General features: G+C 39.6%; 1 protein-coding gene across 17 annotated transcripts in view; it reads left to right on the top strand.

Annotated features, from left to right (window-relative positions):
- Positions 1-22,107, top strand: part of RYR2 (ryanodine receptor 2) — an 847,904-nt gene that overhangs the window by 486,368 nt on the left and 339,429 nt on the right. For 13 of the 17 annotated variants that reach the window (XR_003095960.1, XM_025213656.1, XM_025213702.1 and 10 more), the window contains 3 exons: positions 3,513-3,672; positions 10,458-10,553; positions 19,553-19,700. Coding sequence is in view for 16 of the 17 variants with exons in the window: in XM_025213656.1 (XP_025069441.1) it covers positions 3,513-3,672; positions 10,458-10,553; positions 19,553-19,700 (404 nt within the window). In the remaining variant the exon portion in view is untranslated. The remainder of the gene's footprint in view (positions 1-3,512; positions 3,673-10,457; positions 10,554-19,552; positions 19,701-22,107) is intronic. The other 4 variants (XM_025213760.1, XM_025213763.1, XM_025213694.1 and 1 more) reach the window with 1 other exon arrangement.

Here is a 22,107-nt window from a genome sequence, read left to right on the forward strand (position 1 = left end):
TTATTGGAATATGCGTGGCAATCATTGGCCTTTTATACAAAGGTTAAAGGTCCACCTAAGCCTAAGTAGCCCATTGGGCTATCATGCTTAAGGAATGCCAATTTCTGTACCCAACAGCACACAAGGGAGTGAGGTAACTAGTATTACATCTGGTCACCTTGACTCTCCAGCTGGGACAATTAGAGGCAACTCCTGCAGTGTAAGTTCAGAAGGACGCTTGAATTCCCTCATTTGGATCTGTAGTAGGATACCTTCGCTGTTTTGTACCCACACCTATTTTATCCATAATATAGAAGATTTGTTTTCATGAAAAAATAACAGTAAGAAGTGAGTATAGTAACTGTGGAAGATTATTTAAATACTAATGGCACATGATTTAGTGTTTCAATCAAGAATATTTTATAATCTTCCTTTTAAAGACTTAATTGCTTGGCTATTTTTGGTGAGATGGGGTATGATTGTGAGAAGCAAAGTGTGCCACCCTCGTAAAAGATTAGTCAGCTAGAATGTGGGAGATAACAGCCATGGAAATGTTAATTGATTCATTATATAACTTTATGGTCCCCATTTTATAACTACGTACTGCTGCTTTTGGAATGTTTGCACAGCTGGAATATGGTAATATTTTATGTTTTTGTAATTATGGAGGAAGACTGACGTTGATGTTTCTTGGTGATGATTCCCCCTCAAGAATGTTTATCTGCTCTATAAAATGTTATGCAATGCCATTGTTTAGTTAAATGAGTTTTATAGCAGGTATTTTAGGGGATTAGTGTGAAATCTAATTACTCTTTGTAAAGTGCCTTAGGATTTTCGGATAAAAAGGTGAATTGATAATGAGTTCAAGCCTAAGCAAGACTTATACAAAATATAACAGTATTAGTTAAACTGGATGTGTCTACATGAGACATTTACTGTGGAGTTGCCTAATTAGCTTTTCAGTAAAGTCTGCATCTACACAACTCTAATAGGTCTTAGTAAACTAATAAATGCTGCCGTAGGTAAGTACTTGTAAATAAAAGTACTGTCCTGCAGTGGTGTCATTTACTGCACAGCAATGCATGTGTAGACACTGATGGGGCTGGCTGGGGCACAAGGGTGCTTCAGTGCTGGGGCTGCCTGCTGGCTAGCCCCGCACCAGAGCACCGTGGTGCCCCAGCTAGCCCCTCTGCAGCCCATTGAAGCCGGTCAGAACAGCCGGGGCTTCTTCAACCCAGCTCAATGTGATGCGGTCTTGGGTGCACATGTAAACATGGCACCCAGGAGCAATCAATTCTGGTGCGATATGTGCCAGTATTTACTGATTCGCATTAATTACATGTGTGTATGTGCCCACCATGTCTTAATTCTTGTCTCAGTTATTTTCTCATGATAATCATCAGTTTTATGTACAGGCAAGATTTGTACCTTTTCTGTGAAGCTAGAACTGTGTTTTCTGGCAGACGGCCACATTTCTGACCAAAATGTGTACATGTTTCATTTGTGTTCATTGGAAAGATATCTCAGTTGATAATCAGCTTGTTTTCTCTCTTTGTTTAACTGACTGTTCAGTTTAACTGGCTTTGAGAGAAGAAAGTCCTTAAAGAAAATGACAGGCTGATCCAAGATTACTGTGCTACATCTTATTTAATGGTTCACTTCATACAAATAGGCTGAACTATGGGCGGGAGCATCACAGAGAGATGCTGCTGATAGAGCCTTACTCAGCACTCCCTTCGGATTATTCAAATAGGATATAAATGTAGATTGATGGATCAGCTGCTTTGACCCCCTTAGATCTGCTGGCAAATCTGAAGAGCTGTGATTAAGTGACAGGTAAAAAAGCAGCATCGGCCTGTTAGTGTTGGCTACATATAAATTGTGCTGTAACCATCAGCATAGAAGTATTCCAATTTAATATGACCTGATTTTTTTTTGAACATTTTTTGCATTTCACCCAGTCTGAAATTTTAAAGTGATGCTTTCTCACAACGTTACAGTGATTTGCAAAATAGTCTATTAATGTTTTGAGGTAATTTTATGACATAAAGAGGGCACAGCAAAGACGGCCCCCCAAATTGTTCTCCAAAATTGATTTTTTGTGCTTTGTCAGCAGATCAGATTAATGCTATCTTGGTGTTCACTTCGGCCTTTTGAAAGTCTGATTACTGTACAGTCAAATTAAAGAGAAACTAACTACTCTACCTGTGTTTGTAGAGAGACTTTATCATACCTTAGATTTAAAGAATCTTATATGTAAAGATGTAATGAGCTAAGCAGATTTTCATAGTAGGCCTTGATCCAAAGAAGATTAACACACACAGGTCTAAAATCAGCAATTTTGGATCCTAGCCTGCCACAAAAGTCTCATGAACAAAAAACAAATGATAAGGGCAAATTATTTGTCTACCTTTATTTTACACAAGGTACATGCTATTTGTTGTAATACCATTGGGTAATAGAAAAAATATTTATTTGTTGTTTGATCAGACTAACTAAACTATATTCATATTTTAGCATTTCTGGTTTCCTGTGTCATTTTGATCTAGTCATAAATAGAGTGCCCATATGTATATATCTATTTAGTAATGTTATAGGAAATCCATTGCTGATATTCTGTCTTAAATTGAATAGAAATCAAAAGATTAATTTATGAGCTGGTATTTTATTGCAGACAGTTTACAAATAAGGTAACTTTGAAGGATGCCAGAATATTATTTATAGTCAGTTTTCCTTTATTGGCTACTTGAGATCATGAATATGAATGAATTGTGGTGTTTCCAGACCAGTGACCTATCTAGATATTCAACTATTTATAACTTTAGCAGTTATTGCAGAGCATGGATGATCAACTATTGCAACCAGCATATTGTTTACCCATATCTGTCCTATAAGGAAATTTACCAGGGTTAAAGCAATATCAAGAAACTTGGATCTGACCACTGCAGACTTTTCAGCTACCATTGCTAAGCATAATAGATGGAACACAGGTCAATCATTAGCCAGGTTGTCAGCCATTAAGAGTTGCTTTCTGGATTATAAGCATCACAATACTTCTCTGAAAGCCCTTGGAACTGGGCCTCCACATAGGGAAGGATTAACAGTGTGTGAAATGTTCAGAAATAATGCTCTCTGCAGAAATCATAAAATAATACTTAACCCAGAGGCCTCTAAGGTTTGTAATAAGCACTAAGTTTTTTCAAAGCTGTAAACATGTAAAGAACTGTAACAATATATGCATCAAAGCTTTTCTGCACTGAGATCCTTTTGAATTACCTCTATAACTACTCATAGCACTTAAGGAAATGAGCTGCTTGTTTCAATCCAAATATAGTTAATTTGAAACAGCCAAATTTCTATGCATTATTCTTATAGTGTTCAACATTTGTAGCTGGATAAATGTTACATGCTTATTTTTTTTATTGTTATCAACAGTTAGAATAATTTATCTCCATAATATCTGCTATCAACATTTTCTAACAGAAATGTGATGATAAAAAATGACCAACTGCAAATTCTACATTGTTTGACAGTTACCAGTTGTCAAGTGGATACAAGCCTACTCCCATGGATCTGAGCTTTATCAAGCTGACCCCCTCTCAGGAAGCTATGGTGGATAAATTAGCAGAGAATGCTCATAATGTGTGGGCAAGGGACCGTATCAGGCAGGGTTGGACATATGGTATTCAGCAGGTAAGTGCAAATTTGGGTACTTGCAGGTTTAGTCACATATTGAGGTGTTGTGCAATTAAACAAGGGATGTAAGATCCGACAAAGCATCTGAATGAATATTAGCCATCTGGTCCAGAGGGAAAACCACTGGCTTTATAGTTTACATTTTTATTTAATAGATTCCCACTGCTAAACTTGGTGACAGTAAATAACTGATCTGTAAAAAGTAGAGTATGCTCCTTGGTAACCAAAATGAAATTTCAGATTTATCTTTGTATTCTTCTGGAGAAGAAAGTTTGTGACACATATCATGCTGTCTAAAGCCCACAGATTAAGTCTTGAGTCCCCTGTGCTTACAAAGGTACTATATAATGACCCTCTCAAAGCATGATTTATATCGGAGAAACATTTACTGACCTGGAGTCCCTGGAGACCAAATTCTTTAATTTATCTGGTGCACAATTTTTTGTAAAACAGTGTGGCAAGAACGTAAACTATTCCCAGTTACTATGGCCAATACTCATTGCCTCTGATTTTTGAGGACCACCACTAAGAGTAAGCGGGCAATAAGGTCCCCTTGATGGAGTCAGACTTCTGCTTTTTTGTTTCCCTTAAAGCTAATTCTGGTGGTGAATTTTCATTGTGTGTCAAGGTAAAGTAAAAATAAAGCATGGTGGATTGCAAGCAGGAAAACTCAAGGCCTCTCTCTCCCTTAGAAAAAGTAAATAAATAAAACACTGGTGGGTAAACAACAACTGTAATTTGTGGTAGCTATAACTTTTTTTATGACAACCAGTATATTTTGTTTTTTTAATTGTAAATATATCTCCAGTCCTTTTGTGCTTATGTGTCAGTTTAAACCAGGAATAAGAATTTTCCCATCTGGCAATAAAGTATGGTAGCATTTCACAGTGAAACTATAGAAAAATCCATGCTCAGGGAAAAAAAAAATGTTTTCATAGATTTGCACTGGGCATGAAATATCATCATTTTTGCAAAAACGAAACAGCATTTTTGTAGGATCACAACCATTTTGTGCCTGCAAAACTTGCTTCTTGTTTTGCTAAGCATTCAAATTATGTGTTGCAGTTTGGCACACCTGGGATTTGTTTTTTGTGCAAGAACAAAACTTAGTGCCATTTCTAATAAAGCTTTGTGTCTTGTGTCAAAAAAACCCCAATCTGCTATTTTTATAATTTTATTTAAGTTAGTCACTAAATTCCATTCATCACATTTTGATGCTTTTTTGGGAAAATATATGATATAACTTTTCTGGAACATTCCATTACTGTATTTTATTTTATAACATTCACTTTGGAGCTTTTAAAATATTTTATAAAACAGTTTGATATTTTGGATATCTTTTATATAAGTCTCTGTATCAGTTGAGTAGACATTTAGGGGTACATTCAGCAGTAGTGTAAGTCCACTGGTAAGAACAGGACGGAATTTGTCTGTAATGTTGCATCTGTGACTGTAGAGTAAAATAGACTTCAAAGGTGTCTATATTTCTGAAAGATTTTTTCTAATAGAGTACAGGAGAAAGAGTTCTCTGCATTGACATGTAGGAAAATCAGATTTGTTATTTTGAGCCCACTATTTTGTATTGAGGTTTTAGGAGAGCATTACATTCCTTTCCCAGATGAAAGACAACCTCTTTGGGTGTTTCCAGACGTGTGTGTTTCCCCAGGGACAAGTAGCGGTAGTGCACCTTGTGCTGCCACTTCTTGTCCCTGGGGGGCACCCATGCCACATGTGCTTTGCCACGTGGTAGGTTACCCCAGATGGGGATAGGGGAGGCTGGGGCCAGCACTGTTGGCCCCAGCAACCTTACCTGGGCTCCTGGGGGCCCTCCCAGAGCTGCAGCCGCAGCGATTCCAGCGCATGCTGCCTGAGTGTGTGCTGCTTCAGGGTTTTTATTATGCATTTTTTTGACCCCTGGGTATCAGGGGTCAAAAAAAACTTCAGGTGAAAAAACCAAAACAGAGCAGCGCACGCTCGTGCAGCGTGCCCTTGCAGTGTGGAGAACTCTGGACTGTGCAGTATATGGCACTGCAAATGTGTTTGCATTGCCACATATTGCACGACACGCTTGTTTGGATGTGCGCCCTTAATGCTCAATGATGAGGTCCTGCTAGATTACAGAATGCAATCAATTACTTGCACTGTTCATCCCATAATTTCTATTTCTGCTAGAAACCAAAAGATTACAGTGCAGAGCCTTGACAATGAGGGGATTTCAACATGAGTGAAAATTGGGGTTTTATAACTTCAGTGGAATCAATGGTAGCTTCACTATTTCTAAAATGAAATTTGATAATTCAAATAGAATGTGGTGATTAATAGGAAGTTAAGAGTGTAATGTGTGTGTATACAGAATTTGCTAATCGCTTTTCAAACCAGTATTTGAAAGTATTAGAAAAAATTAAGCCCATAATCCAAAGTAATTAATATATATATAATGATTGAAGTTCCTTGGGTCTTGAGGGAAGTTATTCTGAATATCTGAGTTTGTGTAGAAAGAACATAAGTAATTTTTCCATATTTATTACAGTAAACTTTGCAATTAAATTATATAATTTTTGAATTAGTGAGATGCCTATTGATGAAGGTAGTTTAAGTGATACCAGCTGAGGAATCTTTTTTTTTTTTTTTTTTTTTTTTTATGTTGTTGGGTTGTGAAGGAGGAGAAGAGGCAGAGCAGCAATAGGTGGCAGATATTGGGTGTGTCTACATGAAACACCAACTGTATAGTTGCCTAATAACATTGTGCAGTAGTGTGCTCACTGAAAGCTGAGCTAATACACTGCTGCACAGTAGTATTAGGCTACTGTGCAGATGTTGTCTGAAAAAATCCATACATCAGCGTTACTGCACAGTAGTGTGAGTTACTGCACATTAATTTAGTACTTGGTTATCCCAATACTAAACTTAATGCTCAGTAACTGAGGTGCATTAATGACCGTGTAGACATTCCCACTGTTTCTTCATCTTATTCAGACTTTTCATTTCTTTGGGCTCTTTTTGCAGAAAAATAGTTTTGGAAGACTCTTTGTAGAAAATAGGTTACAGAAGCTATCAGTTGTAAAACTAAATTATGGCTTCTAAAAGCCAATGAAGGCTTTTCAAAGTGTAAGTGCCCTGGGATTAGGTATTGGGTTAGGTCCCAGAAAGCACTCCAGGAAAGCATCAGGTTAGGTCCAAGAAAGGACTTGGTATCAGTGGAATCCAGGTACCTAAGTACCTTTGTGGATCGCTTTCTAAAATTGGCTGTAACAATTTGTAGCTGCGCAGAGTATGGGATTAATTCTGAACAAGTTAGCTCTGATACCAGAAGCAGCATAGCTATGATACTGCTGTGATCTGTATCGGCTAATATAACTTCTCTCTCTCTTTTTTTTTTAGTAATGAAAACTAATTAGCCAGCCCTGAGTATACAACTTCTAGCTTGCTCAGAACTAGCTTAGCACTCTTTACATGGTGCTGTGTTGTGCTGTGTAAATACACCCTGACCCGCTTAGGCATCTTTCCCACAGGGTGGGTTCCAGGACCCGGTGGCAGGTGCTGGAGCTCCCCATACATTTGTTGGGAGAGGTTGGTGCCCCAGAATGGCATTCAAACCAGGGAGCTTTCTAAAAGTGGCATGCTCACTGTATAGCTGCCTAGAACAAGACTGTAGGAAACAACTGAGGGCAAAGGCAGATCCTCTGAAGCCTTGCTCAGAGCTCAGGGAGGCACCCTTCTTCTCTCAGGAGTCAAGAGCCTGCTTACCCAGGGGTCACTTATTTCTTTTATAATAAACTGGAAATAGGAGGCAGCAACAACAAATGCACCCATTTTTATGTATTACCTTAGTGGTTAGGGAAATTACCCCAAAAAGTGGGACACTGTCTCAGTGGAGTCAAACACACCTGTAAAGGAAGTGTCCTACCCACCAGGCTACTGGCTATTCAGAATTGAAGGAACTCTCCATCTTTTTTGTTGAAGTGTTATTTTGGTTTCTTCATGAAAACCTGAGGCTCCCATTTCCTGATTTTTCCACATAGGGGGAAGAGGAACTAGCGGTGACACCACCATTACCACCTCTGGCTGCTTGGTTTTAAAATATGCCTGAGAAGTGCTCTTCACTCAGGGGAAATAGGCAGAGGAACAGATCTTCTGTATCCCAGTGGTACATAGGTTAAAAACAGGTGCCAAGCTGCCCAGGTCTATTAAGGTTTGGGCAATTCTGCACTTATACAGAGACATGACTCATAGCACCTGAGGAACTTTTAAAGTACTGATCTGAGGCACTTTGGGCTTTTAAGTGGTGGCTAGGCAGATGCTTTCAGGATTCAAGTGCCTGAATTCTGCTTAACTCCCTTATTAGATCTGACCCATTATACCTGACTCCCTTATTAGATCTGGTCCATGAAGCCTGCTGAGTGGAGCACCCTTGGCTATAACATGTTTTAGGCTAGGAACAGAAATTACACAAACTGGTTTAGTGATCAGAAATTGGTTTAAACCTGTAACAGAACAGATGTTCAGTGCATATAAACCAGTTTAAAAATGGCTGAAATCTGCTTGAGATGAACCTGGTTGAATGTAGTATCAGACTTAACTGATTTGGCTCAAACTGGTTTATACGATATCTGTCCCAGACCCCTTGCTGATTTAAGTTAAATTAGAGTCCACCAGGATCCCGTCATGCTGTCTGGGCTGGGAGAGGCTCTCTGCTCCACAGCAGAGCTGGCCCCTCCCCTCTGCTCCCTGGCTGGAGCTTGGCACAGACTTGCAGGCACAGGAGGGTTTGCTGGCTTCCCATGCCCCCTTCTCACAACCCTCTCACCACTTGCTGCTTAAGCAGAGATCCCTTCCTCCTCTCTGCCACAGCAGGGACTGTGGTATGCTAGCTAATGCTGAGAGGTGTCTGAGTGTGTCTCTCTCTCTCCAGTTTCACTGGGATAGGCAGAAAAAACAGTGACCGCCTAGGTCTTTTGGAGCTAATCAACAGGTCAGCTGGTAAGCTGTTTAAGAAGCTTGAAATAATGTGGAGAGAGGATATTGTTTTGCTCATTAGGTGCTAAAGACTGTTATCAGCCCCCACCCCTGGCTGGCTTGCTTGCCTATCAGTTTGCTGCAGACAGTATGATGAAGCAGGGAGGGAGAATGAAAAGCTCTGTATCATCAACAGATGCATGCACTGCACCCCCTCCCCCTTGCCTCAGAGTGCTAGCCTGGGGCTGGGGGCTGGCAACACTCCCACCTCTTGAGCAGCCAGCGGGGAAAAGCCTGCAACGGTGCAGGCAGACTTCCTTAATGAGAGTCCTGCTGGAGGCCTGGCCACACCTCCTTCAGCTCAGCTCCCTGAAGAAGTGAAGGGAGGACTGCTCTAGCACCCCCCAGCTTCTAGCCTGAGCCACTGCAGGCATGTGCCTGAATTTCCTCAGACCAGAGAGAATGTCTGTCTAGATAAACCAGTTCAGCCTAGCCAGTTTAGGCTACCCTGCAAAGATTGAATCAATTCAGGCATGGGTGACTAGTACTGCTTTAGTCAGGGGGGACATGTGACCCCCCCCCCCCCCCCCCCGTGACCAGTCAGCGAGTGGGGTGGAGGGTCCCCCTGTGACCGATCATGAGGCAGCTGATTACTCCAGCCAATCGCTGCAGCCATTTGCGGAAGTGGTTGTGGACACTTCTGGGAGTGGCTGTGGCTGCTCCAGGAGTGCAACGGTGAGCGGGGCCAGTCAGGGGGTGCACCATCATTCTCAGGGGGTGCATGTGCACCCCCTGTGCATTCCCTATGTGTTCCCACTGAATTCAGGATCAGGCTTTTTGAATGTCTGTCCCTAGCCTTATAGACTTATTTTAGGGTCATGTGGGCACTGTCATAGCTATACTTGCATTCTGCTCAAGATGTACGCCCTCTGGGATGGGGTACATTCTTAACCTTTTTATCCAGATTATGGTGGCATCAGGTGTAAGAAAAAGGATGGTCTCCTTACACACTAGTGACATATTCTTGTAGGGCCAGCTGTAAATTATCTCTGAATTATTGGTGTTATGTCCCATCCTGTCCCCCTCCCCGTGCCTTCCATCACTTCTCTTTTGAAAAACTAGTCTCTTTTATTCTGGAGCAAACATGTAGAAGTAAATCACCAATGCTAATTATAGTATTTAAGTAACAAATACCATTCATTACATGTCTAATAGAGGAGAATAAAATGGCAAGGTGCTTTTGTAGGCAGTAAAAAAAGAAAAAGAAGCTTCTTGTTATTTACTTCTGACATACATACCATATGGTCAGCTGCTAGCCGTTTCTGTTTTAATATATGCTTCTGCTTCCACACTGGGTTCTGTCATGGGCTACATTTTGTCATCCCATCATATTACTGTGACATGTTACAGTACTGTGTAAGGTAATGTGATGGCATGCTTTCTCATACTGCACACAGTGAAATCAAGTAGCTGAGTGGAACAGTTTCTCTTGGAAAGGAGGCCCCATTTTTTTACAGAGATTTGTAAGTAGGTTGGATAGTTGTGAACAATTATGCACTGGCTGGGTGATCTAAATAAATCTTTTCCACTTCTAATTTCTATAGCTCTGTGATCCTAAAACTGCCACAGATTAAAGGGATACTGTCAAGTAGGATAGACCCTAAATATATCCCATTTTTATTATTACAATATGGTGAGGAAATACTTTCTTGACTCTTCATAGTTTTTTTTTCCTAATTCCACTACTATTTACCAGAACTTTATTAAGAAGTGATAGCAACTGTTTTTGCATGACTATATGCAGTATTTTTGTTCCGCTGCTGCAGAGCCAACCAGCCAGCCAGCAGAGAGAGCACAAGTTAACTAATAAACCCTGTTCCCAGAACTGTGCTGACATCAATGATGACACTGATCACAAACAAGTAAGTATTGTAAACCAGGCAGAGCCATATTAGCTTGAGCTCCATATAAATGCAAAAGACACAAATCAGGTAGGAAAAATATGTTTCTATATTTTAGCTTATAAAACGTACTTAACTATTATTGATGGTAAGTGAAAAATAACTTTAAAAAGAATATGAAAATACTTGACAGTGTCCCTTTAAGGGAGAACATTTGTTTTTATGTTGGTCATCTCTGAACTGAAGGAGTTGTACATATGTGATCTGAAACAGATAAAGCAATTAGATCCAAGCAGCAGACTAAATATGCCCTGGTATAATGCCCTTGAAGTCCTTGGTTAGTCACTAAGGGTAATTTTTTTTTCTTTCTATGCGGTTCAACACTAGCTTGGAATTCCCTGACTGTTCATCTCTGTGTTGTATAATTCACCAAACTTCAGCTTGAAAATGTTTGTGATCAAAATGAGTAAAAATAGAATTGTAGTTTGGAAGACTGCATTTACTGCTAAATCCTCCTGAATAAATGGGGTTTGCATTGTTGCCAATTCTTATAACTGTGTCCCTAGTTTTATGATATTTGGTGTTTTTCATAAAGGCCTAGATCCAAGAGTCATGGAATGCTTGAGAACCTCAGCTTTCATTAAAAAGTAAGTTTTTAGCCCTTATAGTTGTGGCGGTTAGTTTGAAAACATGATCCCTAAAGAATCAAAGTTCAGAAGGCAAGTAAAAAGAACTTCAGATTCATTTAATGGTATTTTGGGCTCCTGATTCATGATTTAAAAATGTTTGGGGTTTGGAACTTTGGGTCTCCTGGAGCTGGGGGTTGTGGGACCCTTCCTGCCAAACCTTGGCTGCACTCTCTCTTGTAGTTCCTTTGCAGCCATTTTCTCTTTTCTTTATATGATTTGGCAGATGAAGCCACACGCACGTGAATACATTGGCCATGATATGACCTTTAGCCACCTATGCCTCCAAAGGCCCCTGTCTGCACTAGCACAAATGGAGACTCATGGAGTATAACTTTGTAGTACGCATAGGCTTTTCTAAAGTCTCCTGGGTTGTTTTTTTGCCATCCCTGCTGACTAGACCTACAGCCATTCCTTAGTTCCTATGGCCCAACATATGGGAGAAAAGTAGGATTTATGTTATACTTATGTTATAAACAGAAATTCAGGTTTAATTGTATACATTATATTGAGTGTAGCTTTTCTTGCAGAAAATAAAAGTAGCGGATGAATATCTCTTTGTATTTAGGCATTTAAAAATTCTTGTTCTCCCCCACTCTTCATGTTGTAAGTCAAAATAAATTAGCTTCCCTGAGCCCAAAATACTAGTGCTGCAAATTGTGCTCCATGTAGACAGGGCCTGTGGACAATGTGTTTTGCTAGGAGTTACCCATTCAATGCTGATCTGATCAAGCTTTCTTCTTGCTGAGAAGAGGAGGAGCATTAACAGGGACATGCAGGTGAATGACACAGACAAGCAAAAAACAAAACCAAGAGCAATAACCTACATTCCCCCCTTCTACCACCCACTCCAAAAAAAACTAAAGGGTCGTTACTTGTACCTCTTTTGTTCTACATTAATTTTAGGCCATTCAGGGAGCTCTTAACCCCTGGGTTATCCACACATTAAGACATGTAAACTAGTTGTAAACATCCTTTAGGTGTCTTAAAATGATGCCCCCCCCCCCCAACAGGTTTTTCTCTGATCCATGTTACCCAGCTTGTGTTCCATGAATGTGTAGCCTTCTTCAGAGAGAAGCTGTCCAAGTGTCAGTCCACCAGCATCCCAGGATGCAGTGTCCCCTCCCACCACCCTCCTGTTCTGTGTGGACAGATGGTTCCACCCCCTGAATGCAAGGGCACAGACCAGTCCAGGAGGAAGAGGGGAACAAGGTAGGGTAGCAAACTGGGATCCCCATGAGCTAGGGTTTCCCTTCTGGGGCAGGACCAGTGGCAGTGTCCCCATGATCTGGGGCTACCCAATCCCAGTTTATTAAAACATGAGACTTCCTTTAATTTTACTTACCCTTTATTTCTTTTTAAATTATCTTTTTTACTGCTTTTATTTTATCCTTTAGTGGCTTTAGTGGCTGAATTCCTTCATTTCAGCACCCAATCCCCAGATGCCATTCCCACCCATTGCCTGTCTACCTCCCATTTTACTACCCAGTCCTCATCATTAAGCTCTGCCTTCCAGCCTCAGGCTCCCACCCCCATCAGCCCATCTTTCCAACACCCCCCGACCTAGAGCAGGGATAGAAGCTTATTCTGGCTCACCAGCCCTCTAGTGACAACTCACAGCTGTAGCTCCTAATCAGACCCCTGCTCACCAGGCCTCTAGTGGCAAGTCACAGCTCTGTAAATCAGGGACAGCCAGAGAAGATTATTAGCCTGAATGTATGACTGCTCTAAACTCAAACAAACAGTAACACCAGTCCACATATGAGATGGTTAAAGTATAATGTGTAACAAAGCATTGAGAAAATAATGTTGCCTTATTGTTAAGGTATATAAAGTTGAGTTCTATTCTTGTAAGGAATACCACATGCCTTTTAATTTTTATGTTATTTCTACTGCTGTTAATTATAGTTTTGTATAGTACATTTCTTTAGTTTGAAGGCAGCTAATAAAATATTCTGTCACCTGTAAGCTCTTGAAATTTCTAGTAAAGGCAATGGAAATTGCATATATCTTTCTCCAAAGGCAGAATTTGTCCCTAAAGGGAAATTTTAGTAATCTTATTTCTTTTCTGAGATTAATAAATTTGAGGCACTTTTTAACATGGTCAACTACAATTTTGCTAAGACTTATTAAGAATAATAGTTCTTTGGACTATTTGTGTAGTTTCAGTGAAAACTGAAAGTATAAAATGCTGTTGTCATTATTCTGTATTTTTTCATTTTTTTAAAAGTTTAGTTTAATTTATGATTAAAGATCTTCATGATAAATATAAAGCAGCTAGATAGCTGGATAACCATATGATATATATTTATGGTACAAACAATGGAAAGACAAAAAGTGAATAGATTAAAAAAAAATTGAGTATCAAGTTCTACCCCTTGTGGCTCTCAGATATTTTAGTACTTTGAGGCATTCAGTTAACTATTTTGACAGAGGTGAGCAGAATGCTAATGCTGCTAACAGTATAAGAAGAATATATTTAGTCAATAGCTTCTTTTGGCTTAAAATTTTAGCAGATATTTATTTTAGAAATGTATTTGCACTTTTTTTTTCTTTTTTATATTGTTATGTCAATACTAAGCCATTTTGTAATGAACAAATTCAGGCATACAATTGCAGTAGGATACAAAAAAAATCCATGTAAGTTTCCGCCCCCCCCCAAAAAAACTCCCCAACAAGATTCAAAAGTAAAATAAATTGTTCTTATAGCATTATATTAACACAGATAACTTGTGTGCTATGTCTTAAGAGTCTTTAAGTTTGACTTGCATGTATTACTGACAGTGGTGGCAGTAGCAATACATTTTGGTTAGAAGTAATGTACTTATAGGAAATGTATGTGTATGCTAATTACAGAATTTAGGCAAAATGGGAATACCAAAGTTATGATGATATGTTCATATTGTAATATTTACATCCTTGGTATGGAGAAAAGTATGTGAAGTGCAAGATACAATGTTATTCTGAATCAGAAAGGTTTAGACAACATTTAAAAAAAAAGTCTCCTGTTTTCCTTCTATGTATCACGCACAGGCATACTGTGCATTGCTGGCAATCAAACCCATGGGCTAAGGACATACATTACACATAAACCAGTTAAAGTGATCAGAAACTGGTTTAAACTTGTAACAGAACAGATGCTCAGTGAACATAAACGAGTTTGAAAATGGCTGAAACCAGTTTGAGATAATCCTGGTTGAATGTAGTATCAGTCTTAACTGATTTGGCTCAAACTGGTTTATGCAATGTCTGTCCCAGACCCCTTGCTGGTTTAAGATAAGCCAGACATTCTGAGCCTCCTCACATGCTCGTTGGGTTGAGCAGGTCTCTCTGCTCCACAACAGGGCTGGCTCTTCCCCTCTGCTCCCTGGCTGGAGCTCCAGCAGAGACTGCAGGTACAGCAGGGTTTGCCTGGCTTCCCCCTGCCCTCCCCCTCCCCACCCCCCCATGGTTCACTGCTGAAGCAGGAAATGCCCCCCTCCCTCCCATCTCCCACAGCACAGACCCCACCCCCGCAGACCCTAGACATGTGGTATACTAGCTAATGCAGATGTGTACAGGTCTTCAATTTCACTGGGACAGGCAGACAAAACAGTGACTGCTTAGGGCTGTTTGGAGCTAGTCAACAGGTCAGCTAGTAAGCTGTTTAAGAAGAGTTTGAAGTAATGGAGAGAGATTATTGTTTTTGCTGATCGGGTGATAAACATTGTTATGAGCCCTCTGCTGGCTTGCTTGCCTGCCAGTTTGCTGCAGACAGGATAAAGAAGCAGGGGGGAGATTGAAAAGTTCCGTATCATCTGGCAACACTCCGCCTCTTGAGCGCAAGTGGGGAAAAGCCTGGGACGGTGCAGGCAGACCTTCCTAATCAGAACATCCTGCCCAGACCTGGCCATGCCCCCCTCAGCTTAGCTCCCTGCAGATGGGAAGGGAGGGCTGCTCTAGCACCCCCCAGCTTCTAGCCTGAGCCACTGCAGGCATGTGCTGAATTTACTGAGTCCAGAGAAAATGACTTTCTGGTTACAAACCGGTTCAAGCCTAGCCAGGTTAGACTAACCTGCAAAGATTGAATCAGTTCAGGTTCAGAATGTCTGTCCCTAGTCCTGGTGTTTAACATGCTAATGGCACAGAGGGCATTTGTGCCTTTAGAAAGATGCATGAAATAAGCTGTTGTGTAATCATGTCTCTGTAATGGAATACATGTTCAATGCCTCTGTTCTGTGTGATCCCTTCTAATGGTGTTCATGTAACTGGATGAAAAAACATGGTCTTGTTGGATCACAAGGAAGAGTGTTGAAATACATTAGCTCTGTGGGTCACTTACCGAAGTATCTAGCTATGATAGGACTATTACCTAGTAGAGATGTTTATTCAGTTATCCAGGAGCAAGATCCTATCTGTTGTTTATTCTTCAAAAGAGTCATAGTCCATTTTTGCCATTGTCTCCATGCCACTGCATATAGCTACAAGTGATGAATAAAGATAGTGGTTTAACACCTAGCCTGATGTATCTATCATATTGCTTACATCTGTGGTTAGGCAAAAATCACTGGCTTTACTTAATTATACCATGTTCTTCAGCAGGGATGAAGGTATTAAAACTTCAGTAGAGAAATCATCCTGGGTAGGGAGCTAACTCCTACATAATCCTTCATAGGAAATATCATATTTGATACTGAAATAAGATCCATTTTCAAGACAGTATGTGCCTTAAATTGCCATGGATGGTGTCTGACAATCAATTATTCATCTTGGTGTATTCCAGCATCTTTGGCTATGGAAATGAAAAATTTGGTTTCCATGAAGAATACATGTCTGTAATACCCTGACATTTGAAGTCAATGAAATAGTGATCATATTGATTATCCATGTCACTCTTGCTTCTCTTATTACATATATCTATAATTTATTCCTTTTACTTACTCTTCTTTGAGAGGCACTGTTAGGTGTGCCAAATTGTGTCTTTCTCCTCCTTAGACACTTAGCTGATTACCTGTACTATCACTAAACTCCACAGCATAGTGTAAGAGCAGAACAGTGCATTAACTCAATTGTATATAATGAACATAAGTAGCTTTCTACTTTGTAGTACTAAAGACTACATTAGTGCGTGTCACTTCAGAACATGTCTCTTAGGGGTAAGTGTACAACCTTGACCATTATTTTTTTTTTTTTTTTAATCTCTCTTTAAAAGATTCTTGCAGCTGCTTGAATAAGTTGGCTGTTTTATTATTGCGGTATTCTGTGCAGCTATTGTCTGTGTTCTGCAGACAGTCTTGTGGTTTCACTTTTACCTTAATGTGGTCTCTGTCTCTCTACATGATGCAGTACTCACTGAATCATATACTGCTTGTTCTGTCTGTCTTCCATATATACATAGTGTGCGTGCATGCACGCATGCATGCACTTTTATACGCGTCTCTATCTCTTCCTACTGTGTTTCAGTCCTGATTCATTGTCTGTAATGGAAGTTATAGTGGTCTCATAAATGGTCTGCTTTGTGTCTATATGCATTTTTTGTGATATCCTCCCATTTCTAACAGCTACCATAGTATTAGTGTGGATCACTGATTGTCTAATATGAGTCTTTGGAATACATATTTCTGCCATATCTGTATACCTATGCTAATTTAGGACCCACTGTATTCTTATATTCTTTTCCTTGCATATATTTAGTGGCACTTTTCTAGTCCCCATGTTTTTTTTCTCCCTGTCAACAAGCTCAAATTCAGGTCTAAATGACTAATGTTGTTTTTATGTTTCATTAAAACACTGTGAATATGAAGATATATCATAAAATACATAGGCCTTGTTTATCAGAAATGACTTCAGATTTTTGTTCTTCAATTTCTCGGTTCACCTCCTATCAGTCAGCCTTTATCATAGGTCTTCCCCTCCTGTGTCTAGTAACTGAAGTCAAACAGTAACTTAGACCAATCAAAATTAGTTTAGTAAGAACTCTCCAAAATATGGCTTCTGAAACTCAAAAAAACTAATTGTATAAAAGTCATTCAGTACTTGTCAACTTATCCATTGGCAGCAGAACATTGTCAAGAAATGTAGGACTTTCCCTGAAGAAAATCTACTCCTTTCTTTCTTCTAAATTGCTTAACAAATAAGTAATTACTTTTGCATCAGCAATGTTTTGATGAAAGAACAGAACCTCAGTGATTCTAGAAAGGAAAGTTACAAGGTAGACAAGGTTTTGCTTTCTTTTTCTTCACAAACAGTTTCAACAGGAAACAGTAGTTTTTTCCTAGTAAGACAATTCAACATAACTTTGTGCAGATAAGAAAATGACTTAGTAAGGATTAACAAGGCACCACTTTCTGGAACACTTGTCTACCATATATTACTTCTGCAAAAGAGTGAAGTCAGATTGAGTGTGGTTTGAGAACAGTAGAATAGAAGGCCGGGAAAAGGACTGTTTGGTCTCCATAAAGGAAAAGTGATCTATCAGCTTTGTCACTGCTCCTCTCATTGGGTGAGCTCTAAAGTTCTTGTTCCTGGTATTTTGTGTACCTTGCCTTTTATCTTTCTGATGGCCCATTTAGCATACTTATGCCATTCTTTTATAAAATAGTATTTAAAGTGGCTTGTCCTGGAAAGAAAATTCACAGGTAAGACCAGTTCTTTTGCTTTCACTAGCAACCAACTGAGGGTGCATTTTCTCAGGCTAAAAAAGACATCCTAGAACACTTAAGTGTCTACTTACCAGAGAAGGATCATATCTGCAAGTATTTGTTCTTACTATACGCTATATTTTGGTTTTATTTAGGAAAAAAAATGTTATATCAAGGAGAAATTGACAAATTCTGAAAATCAGGACCATTATGTAATAGAAGAACATCATTAAATTACTTTTAACAAAGACAGAATTTTTTGAAATGTTCATATTCTCAGCTGTTGGCATTGCTCAGCAGCAGAAAACACTCAGCATCTTTGTTCTTTATTCCTAAAACAACAGCCAGCATATTATGACATATTAAACCTTCTTTTTTCCACACATTCAGTAAGGATGTGGAGAGAACTTTTCTGTGGCTGCTCTTGTCACCTCCTACAGATGCTGTCAAGTGAGAAGATGAAAACCTAGAAAGGCAAATAATTATAAAACTAAAAAATGCCATCACTGATTGTGCTAAAACCACCTAAGCAACATTTGCAGTTGAAATAACATTGGAAAAGGCAACAACAACAAGCCATAGTCAATTTTATGTTTTAAAAAAATCCCAAATAATTAAAAAAAACTCACCAAGTACATTCATTCTAGTGGAAGAGGAGATCTCCATGTAATCAACTTGTGTTACACAAATAAAACTCCAGAAGTAGAGCACCAACCTGGGTGAAGGGCCTTTACATTCAGATTTGTAGCATGATTGAAAACTTCATTAATTTCTTTGGAGAAAAAGATATATGCTTTGAATATTTCACAATAAAAGCAGCATTTTATTTATTTTTTTTTAAGTTGTAAACTTGGTCTGATTCTGCTCCCCATTCCTTGGGCAAAATGCCCAATGGCATTGTCGATCCATTTGTACTGCCAAAGTGCCTAAGGGCTCCTATACACATGTGGGGAGTCTGCTCCAATGCACTAGAAATCCTGTGCATCGGAGCAGACTCAATTAATCGAGTCTGCTGGAGCATGGAAATTGATGTGCTCTGGTAGCCTTTTGCATCACATGTATCAGTGTCCCTGTGCATCTCAGTGTTAAAAAAAATGACGGCAGGGCACTTTGAAATAAAACACATTCAATGAGCTTTAGTTCAAAGTCGCCTGCCACCATTTTTTCAGCATGGGGATGCTGATAAGTAATGCACAGATGCTTTTAATTAGTGTGGTTTGCTAATTAAAGCACCCCTCGTTGCATCCTGGAGCAAATGCCCAGAGACCCCGAGTTGGAGATCAGGACCCCTTTGTGCTAGTTGCTTTACAAACAGGACAAGCAGAGAAGATCATCCTTTTTCTAACCTTTTGTAGTTTATTCACTTTTTGACCCTGAGTTTCATAGCTGGCTTATGTGAATGTGTTTCTATTAAACTAATTATTTGATGGGAAATGGACAAAAACTTAAGCCATTCCATTAAATGTGGATATTTGTGAATTTTTTTTTAAATTCAATGTTAGCATCTTTCTAAAAAACTTAACTTCCTCTACAAAATCTGTACTCTATTCCTGTGTCATTACCCAAGTTCTCATTTCCTTCTTTATTGTTTTTAATTTTTAAATAGTCATTATAGTGCATTTTATCTTCTAGTAACATTTTATTTTTTGAAAAAAGTTTTATTTCAGCATAGTCTCCAACACTGTGGTGATTTTTAATCCTTTACCCCATGTAGGATGTGAAGAATCGCCGGAACCCCCGCCTTGTCCCATATGCTCTTTTGGATGATCGTACCAAGAAATCAAACAAAGATAGCCTCCGGGAGGCAGTACGCACCCTTCTTGGGTATGGTTACAACCTTGAAGCCCCTGATCAAGATCACGGTACATAATTCTATTCTCTTTCCTCTCAAGAACCAATGTAGATTTCAATAGATAATTATAACGATGCAGGCAGTAGGCTTGTTGTTAGGTTGACTGGTCCGGTAAAATGTTATCCAGATAAGAACATTACATCCAGAAATGATCTGTATCATTAAATCCTTATGCACTATATATTTTCTATTTAGTCTCAGCCTCCTCATTGTCTTCTCTGTCTCTCTTTTTACCTCAGATGAGGAATTTGAACCATTTTTTAAAAACTGGGAGCTTCATTTTAGGAATTGATAATGATTCTACCATGTTAACTACTGCTAATTGTTGCTCATTTTATATTCCTATTTGGCACTGAATTTGAACACAAATGAAAAAGATATTTCAAGTCCATGTAGTCTACATTTATTGAAAACAAAAAACAAAATCAGAGCCCACAAATTCTGTATGGATCAGATTTATATCTGAACACAATGCAGCATTCTTGTCTGCACAATTATCAGTAAATATTATGAGAGAAGAGGTCCAGGTATATATGCTAAATGCTTTCAGTATCATATTTAGAATCATGTATGTTCATGGTAAATGTAAGATGCCGATCACTTGTTTTGGTTTGTGCTGTTCTAGTCATATAAAAAGGAAATACTGTGCTGGTTTACCTTCATTCCTATTGATTTTAATCATAGTCTGACCTGCATAAATTACATCTTGCTACACCATTATGTAATCAAGATATTTTTTTATCAGGAAGCACTCATACTTCAACTCAGAAAATCAGAAATATTTTAGAGCAAACTTTAGTCCTTATAATTGTATAAAAAAGGTCAATCAACGTCTTTACATTATTTGGGAAATAGTATTTGTTGAGTATTACTTGAATGGATCTACAGCATGTGCAGTCATGAGCCCATGTTCATTTGATCCAACCAGGTCAGGGCATTTAACAAATGCTGCACCTTTGTCATTTTATTCCTTCTGATCCTGTAGCAGGAAGAGCATTGTGCTAGATTTTGACTGTGTCCTTTTCCTTCGTATAAGTTTTTCTTAAAAGATTTAAGTTTTTCTTTTACCTACTTATTCTTTGGTTTCTGGGCTTTTTTAACCTTGGCTTCTGATCAATTTAATGGTTAAAAGGGCTAACCCAACCTAAGTCCACTGGCTTGAAGTTATGCCCTTTTCACCAATACACTGGCATGGTGGGTGCAGACAGATGTGACAATTTTTGCCTGATCCAGCCACCGAAAGTGGTCTACAGCTATGACCAAACACAAGTGTAGGACTGCAGACCACTTTAAAAGGGCCCGATCCCATGGCAATCTGAGCCCTCATTGAATGCAGATGAAGGCTCTCGAAAACAGAGCTCCTTCATTAATTTCTGTCTGTGTGCGCTGGGAGAAGGGCTTGGCTAACATAGCCTAGCTGTGCTCTCCATGCTGTTTTCAGAATGGTGGGGGGTGGGGGTGGGAAGGGAATAGAGGAAGTTTGTTCTGGGGGTTGCCCAGTCAGTGCTGGAAGATGAGGTGGGTAAATTGGAGACCCCTCAGTGTGGGGGGATCGAATCCACCTGCCCCCCACTCCAGTGTGGCTGGGGAACTCCCAGAACAAACTCCTTCCCCTTCCTTCTCTCCACTCATATCTGGACCGCTCACATCCGGACACTGCACTGGAGCTGCAAGAGGGGAGGCAGAGCTAGGGGAGAGAGGCAGCAGAGATGCCTCCCCAGAGATGCAGCCTCTCTCCCTCGATTGGCTCCAAGTTGGAGCTGATCATCCACCCTTCTGACCCAACAGCTAATGTTGGCTTGGGAGGATTGATCCAACTCAGGAGTTAGCCTGGGAAGCTGCGTTTCTGTCTGCACCCACTATCTATTCAGCTGGAGGGAAGTTCTCATTCTTCAGTTTATTTGCTAGTTGCAAGCAGTGGGACTACTCCCAAAACTGCCTTCAGCTTTGTTCTTTGAGGCAGTGATGAAGTTTTCATCTGATGGTCAGCTGAGGACACTGCATCCAGTCTTTCTTGTTTCCCTGAGATGGAAATGAAGAGGAGAATATATGTTGTGTGCCTCCATCAACCTTCCCATGCCACTGGGCTTTGCTTATCAACTGGCATGAATTCTTTAGCTTCATGGTTGTGTTTCCCCAAGAACTGGGGTTAGGGGCAAGGAAGGATTGGTGTATCAAGCATCAACTCAGCATCAACATGAAGCCCTCAAAGCAGATCTAAATCCTTGAACAACTGTTTAAAAATGTTGATGAAAATTAAGCAAGAATCTCAGGATTTAGAATATGCAAATTTTGCGATTTTAAAGTTATAGTCAGGTTCATAACACTGGCTGTTGACCAGGGCTTCACGCCAATCATTGTGAAATACAAGGACTAATCTCAGAGACAAGCAGATAAGTGACAAAATCTTGGAAACT

This window comes from Alligator sinensis, unplaced genomic scaffold, assembly GCF_000455745.1.
Source record: "Alligator sinensis unplaced genomic scaffold, ASM45574v1 scaffold93_2, whole genome shotgun sequence".
In the NCBI taxonomy this organism is placed as follows: Eukaryota; Metazoa; Chordata; order Crocodylia; family Alligatoridae; genus Alligator; species Alligator sinensis.